The sequence below is a fragment of the Drosophila ficusphila genome, unplaced genomic scaffold (assembly GCF_018152265.1).
Source record: "Drosophila ficusphila isolate 14025-0441.05 unplaced genomic scaffold, ASM1815226v1 contig_414, whole genome shotgun sequence".
NCBI classification, from domain to species: domain Eukaryota; kingdom Metazoa; phylum Arthropoda; class Insecta; order Diptera; family Drosophilidae; genus Drosophila; species Drosophila ficusphila.
This window is the reverse complement of record NW_025064328.1, coordinates 12,196,341-12,209,389: the sequence shown is the minus strand read 5'-3', so window position 1 is coordinate 12,209,389 and position 13,049 is coordinate 12,196,341. Positions and strand designations below refer to the sequence as shown.

General features: G+C 45.2%; 7 protein-coding genes across 9 annotated transcripts; 6 read left to right on the top strand and 1 right to left on the bottom strand.

The window, feature by feature from the left end:
- Positions 1-236: 236 nt before the first annotated feature.
- LOC108096759 (peptidyl-prolyl cis-trans isomerase 6) lies at positions 237-1,616 on the top strand. The gene is made up of 3 exons (XM_017198618.2): positions 237-369; positions 492-616; positions 1,008-1,616. Exons 1-3 carry the CDS (start codon positions 280-282, stop codon positions 1,408-1,410), a joined length of 618 nt encoding a protein of 205 aa, XP_017054107.1. The 5' UTR covers positions 237-279; the 3' UTR covers positions 1,411-1,616.
- Positions 1,617-2,552: 936 nt separating this feature from the next.
- LOC108096756 (UDP-glycosyltransferase UGT5) lies at positions 2,553-4,683 on the top strand. The gene is made up of 4 exons (XM_017198616.1): positions 2,553-2,741; positions 2,886-3,047; positions 3,105-3,192; positions 3,254-4,683. Exons 1-4 carry the CDS (start codon positions 2,739-2,741, stop codon positions 4,588-4,590), a joined length of 1,590 nt encoding a protein of 529 aa, XP_017054105.1. The 5' UTR covers positions 2,553-2,738; the 3' UTR covers positions 4,591-4,683.
- A 425-nt stretch (positions 4,684-5,108) lies between these two features.
- Positions 5,109-6,074, top strand: LOC108096872 (40S ribosomal protein S24). Its single transcript, XM_017198801.1, has 2 exons — positions 5,109-5,231; positions 5,488-6,074. The coding sequence occupies exon 2, from the start codon at positions 5,498-5,500 to the stop codon at positions 5,891-5,893; it is 396 nt and encodes a 131-aa protein (XP_017054290.1). The 5' UTR covers positions 5,109-5,231; positions 5,488-5,497; the 3' UTR covers positions 5,894-6,074.
- Positions 6,075-6,723: 649 nt separating this feature from the next.
- On the top strand, positions 6,724-8,142 carry LOC108096870 (zinc finger Ran-binding domain-containing protein 2). The gene is made up of 3 exons (XM_017198797.2): positions 6,724-6,981; positions 7,085-7,407; positions 7,464-8,142. Exons 1-3 carry the CDS (start codon positions 6,884-6,886, stop codon positions 7,904-7,906), a joined length of 864 nt encoding a protein of 287 aa, XP_017054286.1. The 5' UTR covers positions 6,724-6,883; the 3' UTR covers positions 7,907-8,142.
- Positions 7,946-9,153, bottom strand: LOC108096871 (28S ribosomal protein S15, mitochondrial). Of its 3 annotated transcripts, none has more exons than XM_017198799.1 (4): positions 8,891-9,153; positions 8,696-8,829; positions 8,119-8,636; positions 7,946-8,051 (listed from the first exon to the last, which is right to left on the bottom strand). In XM_017198799.1, the coding sequence occupies exons 1-3, from the start codon at positions 9,094-9,096 to the stop codon at positions 8,134-8,136; spliced, it is 843 nt and encodes a 280-aa protein (XP_017054288.1). In that variant the 5' UTR covers positions 9,097-9,153; the 3' UTR covers positions 7,946-8,051; positions 8,119-8,133. The 3 variants fall into 3 exon arrangements, with proteins under 3 accessions (XP_017054288.1, XP_017054289.1, XP_017054287.1); XM_017198800.1 differs by having other exon boundaries at positions 7,946-8,046; XM_017198798.1 differs by lacking the exon at positions 7,946-8,051 and having other exon boundaries at positions 8,076-8,636.
- Positions 9,154-9,254: 101 nt separating this feature from the next.
- Positions 9,255-10,889, top strand: LOC108096967 (cyclin-dependent kinase 9). Its single transcript, XM_017198944.1, has 4 exons — positions 9,255-9,537; positions 9,597-9,681; positions 9,740-9,997; positions 10,058-10,889. Exons 1-4 carry the CDS (start codon positions 9,353-9,355, stop codon positions 10,742-10,744), a joined length of 1,215 nt encoding a protein of 404 aa, XP_017054433.1. The 5' UTR covers positions 9,255-9,352; the 3' UTR covers positions 10,745-10,889.
- Positions 10,890-11,091: 202 nt separating this feature from the next.
- Positions 11,092-12,993, top strand: LOC108096794 (alkylated DNA repair protein alkB homolog 8). The gene has a single exon (XM_017198673.1). The coding sequence runs from the start codon at positions 11,094-11,096 to the stop codon at positions 12,939-12,941; it is 1,848 nt and encodes a 615-aa protein (XP_017054162.1). The 5' UTR covers positions 11,092-11,093; the 3' UTR covers positions 12,942-12,993.
- The last annotated feature ends 56 nt before the right edge of the window (positions 12,994-13,049 follow it).

Sequence of the window (13,049 nt, the reverse complement as noted above, 5' to 3'; positions counted from 1 at the left end):
CCTTCCTATTCCATACATGTTTTGGCCGTATTTTCTTAGCAAATCACGTAAATTTAAAAATCGGTTTAATCGGTTATTATAGCCTTTAGTGGAACTTCATTTTTCTTTTAATATTCTCTGAAAGACTTATGAAAAAGTTGTATTATAAGATGATTGCTTTTTATCAATTTTACAAAATTAATCGATACATCGATATTTTGATATATTTTCGACATCCCTAACTTGTTCTACCACAGTTCAACAGAAAATTTATTTCAATCGCTGAGAAATTCTGGAGCCATGAAGTTGTTTTTATCCGTGTTCGTGGTGGCCCTGGTGGCCGGCATCGTCGTCGCCGACGACAGCAAAGGACCAAAAGTGACCGAGAAGGTAGGTGATAATCCATTTTCGTCCTGTCTGAAACCATTATTTGTTTACCAATACATGCACATCCGCTGGGCAATAAATCAAGTGAGATGATTGTTAATAATAAACATATTCCGGTTGCGTAGGTTTTCTTTGACATCACCATTGGCGGCGAGCCCGCGGGCCGCATCGAAATCGGTCTGTTCGGCAAGACTGTTCCGAAAACGGTGGAGAACTTCAAGGAGCTGGCGCAGAAGCCCCAAGGCGAAGGGTGAGTACGGGAAGGGTATACCAGGTACCGTTGGGGTACCGTAAATACTGCCGCTGATTAACGGCACTCGCACACCACAGCTATAGTGCTTATAGGTTATAGCGGGCTCTCAGATTGAAGCAATTACGTGGCGTTTAAGCGACCAATCATAAGTTGACAAAGCGAATCTCGGGAATAGATGGTGCTAATGGGCTTACAAAGAACGCTTTCAAAACCAAGATACGCAGTTTTTCTTTTAATTCTCTTGGAAATAAAAACTATTATTAGGACATATCTGTAAACTCTTTTAAACAGCCAAACTTTCAATTAAAAAAATACTTATAATCTAATATTAAGCATTTCTTATCTTGGTTAAAATCTAATCAATTATTTATTTATTTTCTTTGTGCAGCTACAAGGGCAGCAAGTTCCACCGCATCATCAAGGACTTCATGATCCAGGGCGGCGACTTCACCAAGGGTGACGGAACCGGTGGACGCTCCATCTACGGCGAGCGCTTCGAGGATGAGAACTTCAAGCTGAAGCACTACGGTGCCGGCTGGTTGAGCATGGCCAATGCTGGCAAGGACACCAACGGCTCCCAGTTCTTCATCACCACCAAGCAGACCAGTTGGCTGGATGGCCGCCATGTTGTCTTCGGCAAGATCCTGTCCGGCATGAATGTGGTGCGCCAGATCGAGAACTCGGCCACCGATGCCCGCGATCGTCCCGTCAAGGATGTGGTCATCGCCAACAGCGGCAGCATCCCAGTTGCGGAGCCCTTCTCCGTGGCCAAGGCCGATGCCACTGACTAAAGTGGTTCAGATGAGGCACCTATCATCCATCAGCAAACATAACCGATTTGATTTAAGCATAAAGGCATAATCGATTTTTCCAGACATCTGCATTTACCATAAATAGTTCGCCATGTTTACATACATTTTGTTCCGTAAGCAAGTAGCTCTGCTCAACTAAAGAAATAGTAATGGCATAAATAAAGAACATTGTTTGTGATAAACGAGATACAGAGTCATTCTTTTTCCAGCTCTTTTGTGTGTCTACACCATAGTGCCGGTGGTGTTTCAGGTTCAATGAACCGGTTTTGGAACCCCTTCCGCCGCTTTCTTTTGGCGACTTCCCTTAGCGGCAACCGGTTTCTGCTTCTTCGCCAATTTGTTTGTCTCTGTGTGTCTGCTGTTCTCGATTTAGACTCTCCATGTTTTGCCCTTTGTTGTTGGTAAACAACGTTCGGTCTGTCACATTTTCGTGATTTGCACACTTGCGTCAATTTAAAGTGCACACAGCCGAATTCATGCTTGTATTTATTCAGTTTGTTTGGGTTTGCTGGGAACTAATTGGATATGATTGGAAGAACAGGTGTGGGGCGATGGAGCAGCTGGATGGGACTTGTCACTTTAATTGGGTCGAAAAACAATTAAATCCGAGCGCGAGTTTTAAACCGTCCATGTTACTTTAAAATATGTTTGTTGTAGATTAAGACTAACATCATTTACTATACACGATTTGTTTCCTATTTAGTCTTTGTTATCAGCAAAAACAAGTTAAACCCACCAAGTTTTGATTTTAATTTAAAACAAATCACAACAGTTTTGATGAGATTGCAGTTTTCACAATTGGCAAATGCACTCAAACATAAGAACATTGTACAATTATGCATATGTGAACAATTAGTAAGACTTCGCTCCCCTAACTTTGCATTTTTCCACAGCCAGAGAAACAATAAACTCAAGAGACGATCTCATATCGCTCAACTGGGGGCAATGTATATATGTGTCTATATGTTGGTGCAATTGTACCCCTTTCCCACAATCCCCACAATCGCTTTGTATACGTTAATGAAAGCAATAGAATCTATATACAAGGCATATGTGTTGGGGTCTGGTGGCAATCTCATGTGCCACACATGTTCCAGTGACCACAGAAGTTCTGGACGTATTTCTAAGATTATATTCCCGAGAGCAATCAGTTGAGTGTTTTTGTTTTTGCCGGGAGTCAAACCCCAAGGAGAGATAAGTTCAGTTCGATTCGTTTACTCACTGGAACCGGAAGAGTTTACCCGGCGAATGCAATTGGATTACGTCCGGAACTAAAATATAATTCCTAGCTGATCCTAAAAAAAAATATGGTATGTATAATAATGCAATACGTTCAATTAGAGTCATCTTTACAGCCTGGCAACCGTTTAATTGATAAGAAATGTCAAAATCTTTTGATTCGATGATGTGTACTTTTGGAAATGACCTAAATTGTTCTGAATTTCGTTTTACAGGAGTCTGAATGGAATCGTTTGATTTTATTGGCTCTACTTGGTCTAGCTGTGGGTAGGAATTCGGAGGCTGCCAAGATCCTAGTACTGTTTCCCCATGCCAACGAGGGTCATTTTGCGGTGATGAGAACTCTGGTCACGGAATTAGCCAGCCGACAGCACATAGTAAGTAGAAATTTGGGTTAAGTACGGTGCACTAAATTGGAAAACAATTTCTTAAAGGTTGAAGTCTATACGGGTCATGGCTTAGGAGAAACTCTGGACAATGTGACGGAAACAGTGACTGCAGAATATCCTTTTTGGAGCGAATGTAAGTATTTTTTATTTATTATATCAATAACAATTATTAATTCAGGTTTACCCTAAAACAGTGCAAAAACATGCGGCACCCAAGGGAAACCTAGCCGATCTTGGTCGGTTACCCACTGAAAAGCTTCGCCAGTCGTTGGCCGTTGTGGGAGCCCAAGCACTGGATAAATTCCTCGCCCAAGAACCCATTCAAAAACTGCTCAAGATGAGTTATCTGGAGTTTGATTTCGATGTGATTTTAGTGGACTACTTCTACACGGAGGCTTTGTTGGCATTGGGAGCTCTCCACCAGCGTCCTGTTATTGGAATAATTTCCACAGATTTTGCCAGCTATATGGATGCAGTGCACGAAACATTGGTTCCTGCGGCCTGTTCCCCCATCGATTTTAATAGCGATTTTTCCCAGCTGGGATTCTCCGAGAGACTTGGCAACATCCGGGAGTGCATCGCCCGCAGAAAACAGTTTACCAAGAATCATTATGGAAGTCAGGAGCAACTGGTGGCCAAGTACTTTAAGTTGCAACAATCGATAGAAGAATTGCAGGCCAATCAGTTATCCCTCCTTCTGCTCAATAGTCACGTACCCTTAATGACTCCCAGAGTTAGTATCCAGCAGATAGTTCCCGCTGGAGGTCTGCATATCCGGGGTCCCAAGGAACTTCCCTGGAATGTGAAGCGCTTCCTGGACGAGGCGCGTCCTGCAGTTATTTACGTTCAGCTGGGAAATGAGCAGCCTTGTGGGCAGTTAGCCAAGGATAAGTTGGATGCACTCTTGACCTTCTTCTCGGCCAGAAAAGAGAGCGTTATTTGGACCTGCCATGATGTCAAGACCTTGGAGGGTTTACCCAAGAATGTGATGATCCAGCACGCAGTGCCACAGATCGACATCTTGGCACATCCAAGGGTGAAGGTTTTCCTGACCAATGGAGATCTATTGAACCTACAAGAGGGAATTGTGAGGAATGTGCCCATTTTGGGATTGCCCCTTTTCCAGCACGAAAAGAGGAATGTGGAATTGGCAGTGCGATTGGGAGTTGGTTTGCAACTAGAAGAGGGAAATGTGACTAGTAGTTCGCTCAACTGGGCAGTGGATAGGCTGATCGGGGAGTCACATTACCATCTGACCATCCGTGATGTGTCGCTGGAGTTCAGAGATCGTCCTCTTGGCGCTCTCGCCAGTGCCCTCTTCTGGGTGAACTACGTGGCTCGGCACAAAGGAGGAGCGGCTGTGAAGACTAGAGGAATTGGCATCTCCTCCTGCCAATTGCACCTGTTCGACCTGTTTGTGTTCTACGCTGGAGTAGCTTCTCTGGTTGTGACCTTGCTGGCGGCACTCAGTTATGGCGGCTATTATGTTTGGAATAAGAAAAACAATTCCAAGTCCACGAAAGTAAACTAAGATTTATGTATGAACATTAAGTGCATCTTAAGCATTTTCAATGAAATATGAATCAGAGTTCATTAAAGCTGAGTCAGTAACATTTTTTGTGGATATTTAAACATGTCTTTAATTTACCTCTTTATCAGGCACACGACTATATCGTTCTATGTGGTTTTGATCTTAAAGTCAAGTGAAGATAATAATAAACTTTATTCTTGTTAGTACATAAGAACTTATTTTAAATAAAAAAAGTTAGATATATTCTTTCCTAAACTTTTTTCCTGAGGTCAATTGCCTTCTTAAATTTCGCGCCAAGCCAATGTTATCAGCATACAAAGTGTCTGTTAATTTTTAAGCACTGGTTTGAGTATGCGCTAAACTCTAAAAAGTCTTAAATACTTGTCAACATTTTTTCGGAGTATTTCATAAGTTGTTTTTTTAATGGCCATTAACTTGAACGACAATTTATGGGAAAAAACAATTTTAACTGCTAAAATGTTCGATGGTTTCGATTGCGCTGCCACATTTCTTCAAACACCGATAGTATCGGTGCTGCCACTTTGATTTTTGTTCCACCTCTAACGTGGTGGCCATCTTCCTTTCTAAAGAATCGCGTTTGCAAAACGACGTGTTTAAAACCTTTTCAAGTGTTTTAAAAGGTAACAAGCCCCCGAAAACAATTAAATATGCAGCCAAAGACGGCCAGCTGAATGCCCCTAGCCTCAAGCATGAAAATCACGCGCTTGGCGGTCAGATAAACCCAGCAGCGTGTCACACGTGGGAGACCTGGGAAACATGGAGCACCAATGACCAGTGAGGTTATGTTGATTCGCTCGGAGGCGACCACAACAATCCAAACTGCGGGGATTAAATTTGAATGAAACTCCTGATCTAATCCTGAACATTCTTTTGCAGCTCCGTCAAAATGTCCGGTACAACCGCCACCATCCGCACCCGCAAGTTCATGACCAACCGCCTGCTCGCCAGGAAACAGATGGTCTGCGATGTCCTGCACCCGGGATTGTCGTCGGTGAACAAGACCGAGATCCGCGAGAAGCTCGCCGCCATGTACAAGGTCACCCCCGACGTGGTCTTCGTCTTTGGATTCCGCACCAACTTCGGTGGCGGCCGCTCCACCGGCTTTGCCCTTATCTACGACACCCTGGACTTCGCCAAGAAGTTCGAGCCCAAATACCGCCTTGCCCGCCACGGCCTCTTCGAGCAGAAGAAGCAGACGCGTAAGCAGCGCAAGGAGCGTCGCAACAGGATGAAGAAGGTGCGCGGTACCGCCAAGGCCAAGATCGGTACTGGCAAGAAGTAAACCTGAGAAGATGTCTCTGGGATGGGAGTCCTCCTTCAGACTATTCCCAAAAGCTGCTGGTTATGCGTTAGTGAACGTTAGTCTTTTTAACAACCATCCAACAAACGACAAAACAAAATCAGTGTTTACTTTTGGAGCGGCTTTTGTTTGTAAACTAAGGAAATAAAACTCTAAAAGTATACAAGTTGTTGTCGTTCATGGTGTGGGGAGTGGGTAAGTGCTAGTGCGAACGGTGACAGTGAAAAATAAGGTTTGGCAAATTTAAGTTTCCAAAAAGGAACCTGATCAAAACAAAAGATCAACTAGTCCTTTTAACAAACCTTTTTCTAATTGGTTGTTACAAGCATTTTTTTTGTAGTTTAAGTTTATTTGCAAATAAAAACCGTGTTATTTTTATATCCAAGCAGAAGATTTCAGAGAACATCAAAAACCTATTAAATTTTATTTTATTTTGAATAACTAATCTTAGTCTAGAAGGTAAACATACAATTTCATAAAATAGTTTATTCAAAAAGTGTGTGCAAGCTGCTTGTTTGTTTATAAAGCTAAAATGTCATTGATTAGTTAATTTAATTTTAAATATTTTTTTCTATCTTGTTAAAAAGTCATTTGGTTTTTTTGTTAAATCGCAACTAGTTTAAAGTTATAAGTCAGCCAGAGATAATTTATTACATTAAAAGATGCTTATGTTAACAAACATAAATTGCAGTTTGTTTAAAGATTAAAACAAAATAATTTTTAATCTCAACAGAGCAGAATACCCCACATCAACATTAAAATTTGCGCCTTATCGAACATTTCTATCGATATTGCCGGCCACAACTGCAGTATCGGTGCTGCCATCGATGTTTTGACAGCTCTAATTCGTATCGTATACAGAATATTGGCAAAGAAAATCTCGGTTTAGATGCTTCTCCAAAGGCCTGTAAAGGATTGCTCGGACGCCCAGTAAACCTATTCCTTGGCAGAGGCCAAAGCCAACGCCCAGACATGTCCAGTTCTAACGGAGGCGTGGCGTCGGGGGGCGCTGGAAGCAGCAGCGGAGGAAGCGTCGCTTCGCCTGGCGATTGGATTTGCCCAGATTACGAGTGAGTGCGCGTAAAGATGCAGGGATAGCCGCCACCAGGCGGACCAAACGAGCTGGGCGAGGAGTCCTGCGAATCTGACCCCACCTTTCCCACGATTTTGCAGCTGTCGCCATCTGAATTTCGCCCGCCGTTTGCAGTGTAATAAATGCGATCGCGACCGTGATGGTAGTGATAAGCCGGAGCGGGATAGGGATCGAGAGCGGGACCGAGAACGGGATCGTGGCAACGGGAGCAGCAGCAGTAGCAGCAGCTCCAGCAAGAAGAAGCTGGGCACAGAGATTGGCAAGGCGGCGGCGGACAAGTCGCGGGGTTTGTTCAGCGCCGAGGATTGGCAATGCAGCAAATGTGCCAACGTGAATTGGGCCCGTCGCCAGACCTGCAATATGTGCAATGCGCCCAAGTTCTCCGACGTTGAAGAGCGGACTGGTGAGTTTGGAGCAGCCACATTATTTTTTATAAGTTTTAAACATCTATTGTTTCAGGATTTGGCGGTGGCTATAACGACCGCGGTGTGGTGGAGTACAAGGATCGCCAGGATTCGGACAGCGAGTACGATGAGTTTGGAAGGCGAAAGAAGCGGAAGCACGGCGAGCATCGAGAAGACTCCAAGCGGGCCAGGAGGTCAAGTCGAGATGAGGAACGTAACGAGGAAGAAGAGGATGACGATGACGATGAGGGAGGCGACGAGGATTTGTCCAAGTACGATCTCTGGGGCGACGAGGAGGTCACTTCCACTGATGGCAAAAGTAAAGAGGCCTCTGGCAATGGCGAAAAAGAGCGCAAGCGTGCTTCTCGCGACTCCACTTCTTCCGTGTCCTCCTCGTCGTCGTCCAGTTCGTCCAGCTCTAGTGACTCGTCGTCAAGCAGCTCCAGTAGCTCCAGCAGTGAAGGAAAGCGAAAAAACAGTTCGCCATGCAGACGTTAACTGCAATCCATACCCTTTAAGATTTTCTCTCTTATCGCATCTGTTTTCACACATTTATTAATGGCAAATCAACCTTGCCTGCTTATTTATTTACCAGTCTGCGCTGCTATCGATCATGACATTGCGGTACGATGTCCCGTCTACTCTAAAAGTAAAATAAAACTTATCATTTAAGAACATCAGCATTTACATTTATTGTAAGACTCCGTTACATTAAAGAATCGGGCCTAATTAAAGCCATCCTCGTTTTGTTTTTGGCTGCTGGCCGCTGCCTCTGCCTGTTGCAGCTCCTTGAGCTGGGCTAGTTGCATTTTCGAGTCGGCGATCTGCTCTTCGGTCACGGTAACGGGTACATCGCAGGATATCTGCTCCTGCCGCACGAACTGCATCTTCTTGATGGCCTCCTCTAGGAAGGGGATCTGCTGGGCCTGCAGCTGCTTGTGGTAGGCCTCGAGTCGCTCTGCCTTGAGGTTTTCGCAATAGGTGTCGGTCAGCTTTTGCAGAGACTCCTTGCGGGTGATCCAATGGAAATGTGCGGGCGGAGGCTTGTACACCAGTTCAAGTTTCTCGAGGATCCACTCGAAGCGGGGATAGTCCCAGCGTCTTAGGAATTTCAGGTACTTCTTGCGCTTGTCGATAAGCTCCTTGAGTCGCACCTTAATCATCTTGTCGCGAGGGTGCGATTCCATGTGCTCCTGGTACCGGCGAATCACAGCGGTCATCTTGGCCACTAAAAATTGTATTAATTAACGACAAAGTAAAGGTTTGTGTATTATTTTAGGCACTTACATTTGGCTTCCATTGATCCGAAATCCTGAGCATGCCTCTGTACCTCCTTCACCAACTCATCGCGATAGAACCTTGTGGTCAGGTAACTTGCGTTGTTGCTTAGCTGGAACTGCGATTTGACCAGCTCGTCGGCGCTAAGTACATTTACAAATTTGGTGATGATTATGTTATAACTAGGTATCTTTAATTTCTTACTTTTGCAGCACCGGGCAGTCCTTAAATTCCGGAAGCAATTCTTCGGGATTCAACGGAGGCAGTTTGCCCAGGTCGCCGCTCTTCTCTGGCTTGAAGCAAGCGATCTTCTCGGGACGCACCCATTTGATTTTAAGATCCGATTTAAATGCATATTCCCGGACAAACTGGCGCGGCGCCGCCTGCGCTACATTTAATAGTTTATTCATTGTTTTATTTTGCGGCCAATTCTTCGCTAGGTTATATCATTGGGCCAGTGTGTACCAACAAACGGAAAATTATAACTACTGACACAGCTGTTTAGTATCGATAAGTATCGATTTTGCCATCGATACAGCTACAGTGTGTCCACACCATTTTCTTTTGGCCAACAGCTGTAGCAACACCAATTGTTGCTGATTTTTCTTTTTCTTTTCGTCTGTCGGCTTGTTTCCTGGAATTGTACAATTTTAAGGATTTTTCACCATGGCGCACATGTCCCACATGCTCCAGCAGCCGTCGGCATCGACGCCATCGAATGTGGGCTCCAGCTCCTCGCGCACAATGTCCCTGATGGAGAAACAGAAGTACATCGAGGACTATGACTTTCCCTACTGCGATGAGAGCAACAAATACGAGAAGGTGGCCAAAATTGGGCAGGGTACCTTTGGGTAAGTCCCTAAAGTGCACACCGCTGGCTATGGATGCTTAAACTCCACGTCATTTGCAGAGAGGTTTTCAAGGCTCGCGAGAAGAAGGGCAACAAGAAGTTCGTGGCCATGAAGAAGGTGCTGATGGACAACGAAAAAGAGGGCGTGCGTGAAAAGCCACATTTTCAAACATAAAACATCTTAATTACGTATGATTCTTTAGTTTCCCATCACGGCCCTGCGAGAAATCCGCATCCTACAGCTGTTGAAGCACGAGAACGTGGTGAATCTGATCGAGATCTGCCGCACCAAGGCCACAGCCACAAATGGCTATAGATCAACCTTCTATTTGGTCTTTGATTTCTGCGAGCACGACTTGGCCGGTCTTCTATCCAACATGAATGTTAAGTTCAGTCTGGGAGAGATCAAAAAGGTTATGCAGCAGCTGCTCAATGGTTTGTATTACATACACAGCAACAAGGTGAGTCGTAACGTAAAGCATTTGTTCATTATTATGAATTGGTTTATTTTCCATTCTTAGATCCTGCATCGTGACATGAAGGCCGCCAATGTGCTGATTACTAAGCATGGAATCCTGAAACTCGCCGATTTCGGTCTGGCCCGCGCCTTTAGCATTCCAAAGAACGAGAGCAAGAATCGTTATACCAATCGTGTGGTCACTTTGTGGTACCGTCCGCCAGAGCTACTGCTAGGCGATCGCAACTATGGACCGCCCGTGGACATGTGGGGCGCTGGTTGCATCATGGCCGAGATGTGGACCCGATCGCCCATTATGCAGGGCAACACGGAGCAGCAGCAGTTGACCTTCATCTCCCAGCTGTGTGGCTCGTTTACGCCGGATGTGTGGCCCGGTGTGGAGGAGCTAGAGCTATACAAATCTATTGAGCTGCCAAAGAACCAGAAACGTCGCGTTAAGGAGCGACTGCGTCCCTATGTAAAGGATCAAACCGGTTGTGATCTGCTGGACAAGCTTCTGACCCTTGATCCCAAGAAACGCATCGATGCGGATACGGCACTCAATCACGACTTCTTCTGGACGGATCCCATGCCCAGCGATCTCAGCAAAATGCTGTCGCAGCATTTGCAGAGCATGTTCGAGTATTTGGCACAGCCACGCCGCAGCAACCAGATGCGCAACTATCACCAGCAACTGACCACCATGAACCAGAAGCCCCAGGACAACAGCATGATTGACCGAGTCTGGTAGACTGTTAGAGGTGTACGCACCCATATATAACCTATAAGTTTCTCACTTTCATCTAGCGTAGGAATTATATATAAGACTATAAAGTGTTTTATAAAAAACGTTTGGATGTGCGTTAGCGCTTGCCATAAAAACCCTTCAACAATTATTTTTTTGTTTGATATCGTTGGAGTTTCTTAAATGAAAATGGTTTAAAATTGTACTTAATACAATTTAAGGCTTAATTAAAGATATATCTAAAAAACATTTGTTTTTGACGATATTTTGAATCGAAGTTGTTTAATAAAGTGTATTCATTAACTCGGCTAACTTTTGTTTTTTTTTTCTTAGGTGTGTACACACTGGTTGCAAAATGCACGTTGAAGAGAAACAGCAAAAGGTAAACAATGCCAAAAAGGCAGAAAAAAAACAGCGCAGATGTCTGGCAATAATTAAAAGTGACTGTGATGTGAGTCCCAGTGATGATCCCACCAAATACCTGGCGATCCTCAACGTGGGACTTACCAATGGACTCACGGAGGAGTGCTTGCTCCAAGCGGCGGCCACAACAGGTGGAAAAGTCACCCAGGTGGTGATGTTGCCAGGAAAATCATATTGTTTTCTGGTCTGTGCTAGCCTGGAGGATTCCCAGCGTATATATCTGGGCATGCACAACATATCCACCATAGGACAACAGGGAGCAGTGGCCTACTTGAGTTATGTAAAGGAATTGCCGGCTGTTGCGGGAAAAAGTCAATGGAATCGACCTCTTCCCAGTGGACTCCTGGTAATTCCGGACTTTGTCAGCGAAGAAGAGGAATCTACGCTGCTAAAAGCCATTGCTGTGGACGGAAAAGCCTCCGAGGCCACTGGCACCCTGAAGCATCGAAAAGTCAAGCACTTTGGTTATGATTTTCTTTACGGCAGCAATAATGTGGATCCCTCTAAGCCTCTGGAGCAGTCAATACCCTCAGCCTGTGACATTTTGTGGCCACGGTTGGAGAGCTCTTCTTCCACTTGGGACTGGAGCACTCCCGACCAGCTAACGGTGAATGAATACGAGCCGGGTCACGGAATTCCTCCTCATGTAGATACTCATAGTGCGTTTTTGGATCCTATTCTCTCGCTTTCCCTGCAATCTGATGTGGTAATGGATTTTCGGCGAGGAGATGAACAGGTTCAAGTCATTCTGCCGCGACGATCCTTGCTGATCATGGCTGGTGAGGCTCGCTACGATTGGACGCATGGCATCAGGCCGAAGCACATCGATGTGGTGCCTAGTTTATCCGGAGGCTTAACCACACAAGCACGTGGCAAAAGGACCTCCTTGACTTTCCGACGCCTGCGAAGAGGACCCTGTAATTGCTCCTTTCCCATGCTATGCGACACACGACAAACCAAAGCACCACAGGAGTTATCCGCATCGCTGGCTTTTCAAGCCGTCAGCTTGGAACAACAGAATGTCCACGAAGTGTACGATAAAATTGCGGATCACTTCAGTGAAACACGTCACTCGCCCTGGCCACAAGTGGCCGGATTTCTGGATTCTTTTGAGCCACAGTCCGTGGTGCTCGACATTGGCTGCGGCAATGGAAAATACCTTGCTTGCAATCCGCAAATTTTAGCCATTGGTTGTGATCGAGCGCAAGGATTACTCGCTGTGGGTCGTCGAAAAGGACAGAATGTCTTTCGATGCGACTGTCTCAGTGTGCCAGTGCGCTCGTCCAGCATTGATGGCTGCATCAGCATAGCGGTCGTTCATCACCTTGCCACTGGAGAGCGTCGATTGGCGGCACTTAGGGAGATGGCACGAGTTCTCCGACCTAAGGGTCGTGCCTTGGTTTACGTGTGGGCCAAGGATCAGCGAAAGAATGATAAGAAGTCCACTTATCTGCGCCAGAATAAAGCAGTGAATAAGGAACGAACCACTGAACAAGAGCAACGGCAGAAACAGCAAAAGGAACTGGAGCAGGAGCTGCCCAACAACACACCACTTCCCGTGCACACTAATCGCACCGAGTTCCAGCAGCAGGACGTACTTGTTCCTTGGAAGACTAAGGATGAGCAGAAGACCACTTACTTGCGCTACTATCACGTCTTTGAAGAACAAGAACTGGAGGAATTGGTGGCCCAACTGCCAGAGGTTCAATTAATAAAAAGCTACTACGACCAAGGAAATCATTGCGTGATCTTTGAGAAGATCTCTGAAAAGTCTTTATAAAATTACATGTAATTCGTTTATTTGATTTCAAAAATACACATTCACACAGTTTTACTTTTGGTTTTGCGTTAGCGAATTAAACGTAAACTAGAACTTAGTTAAGCTTAC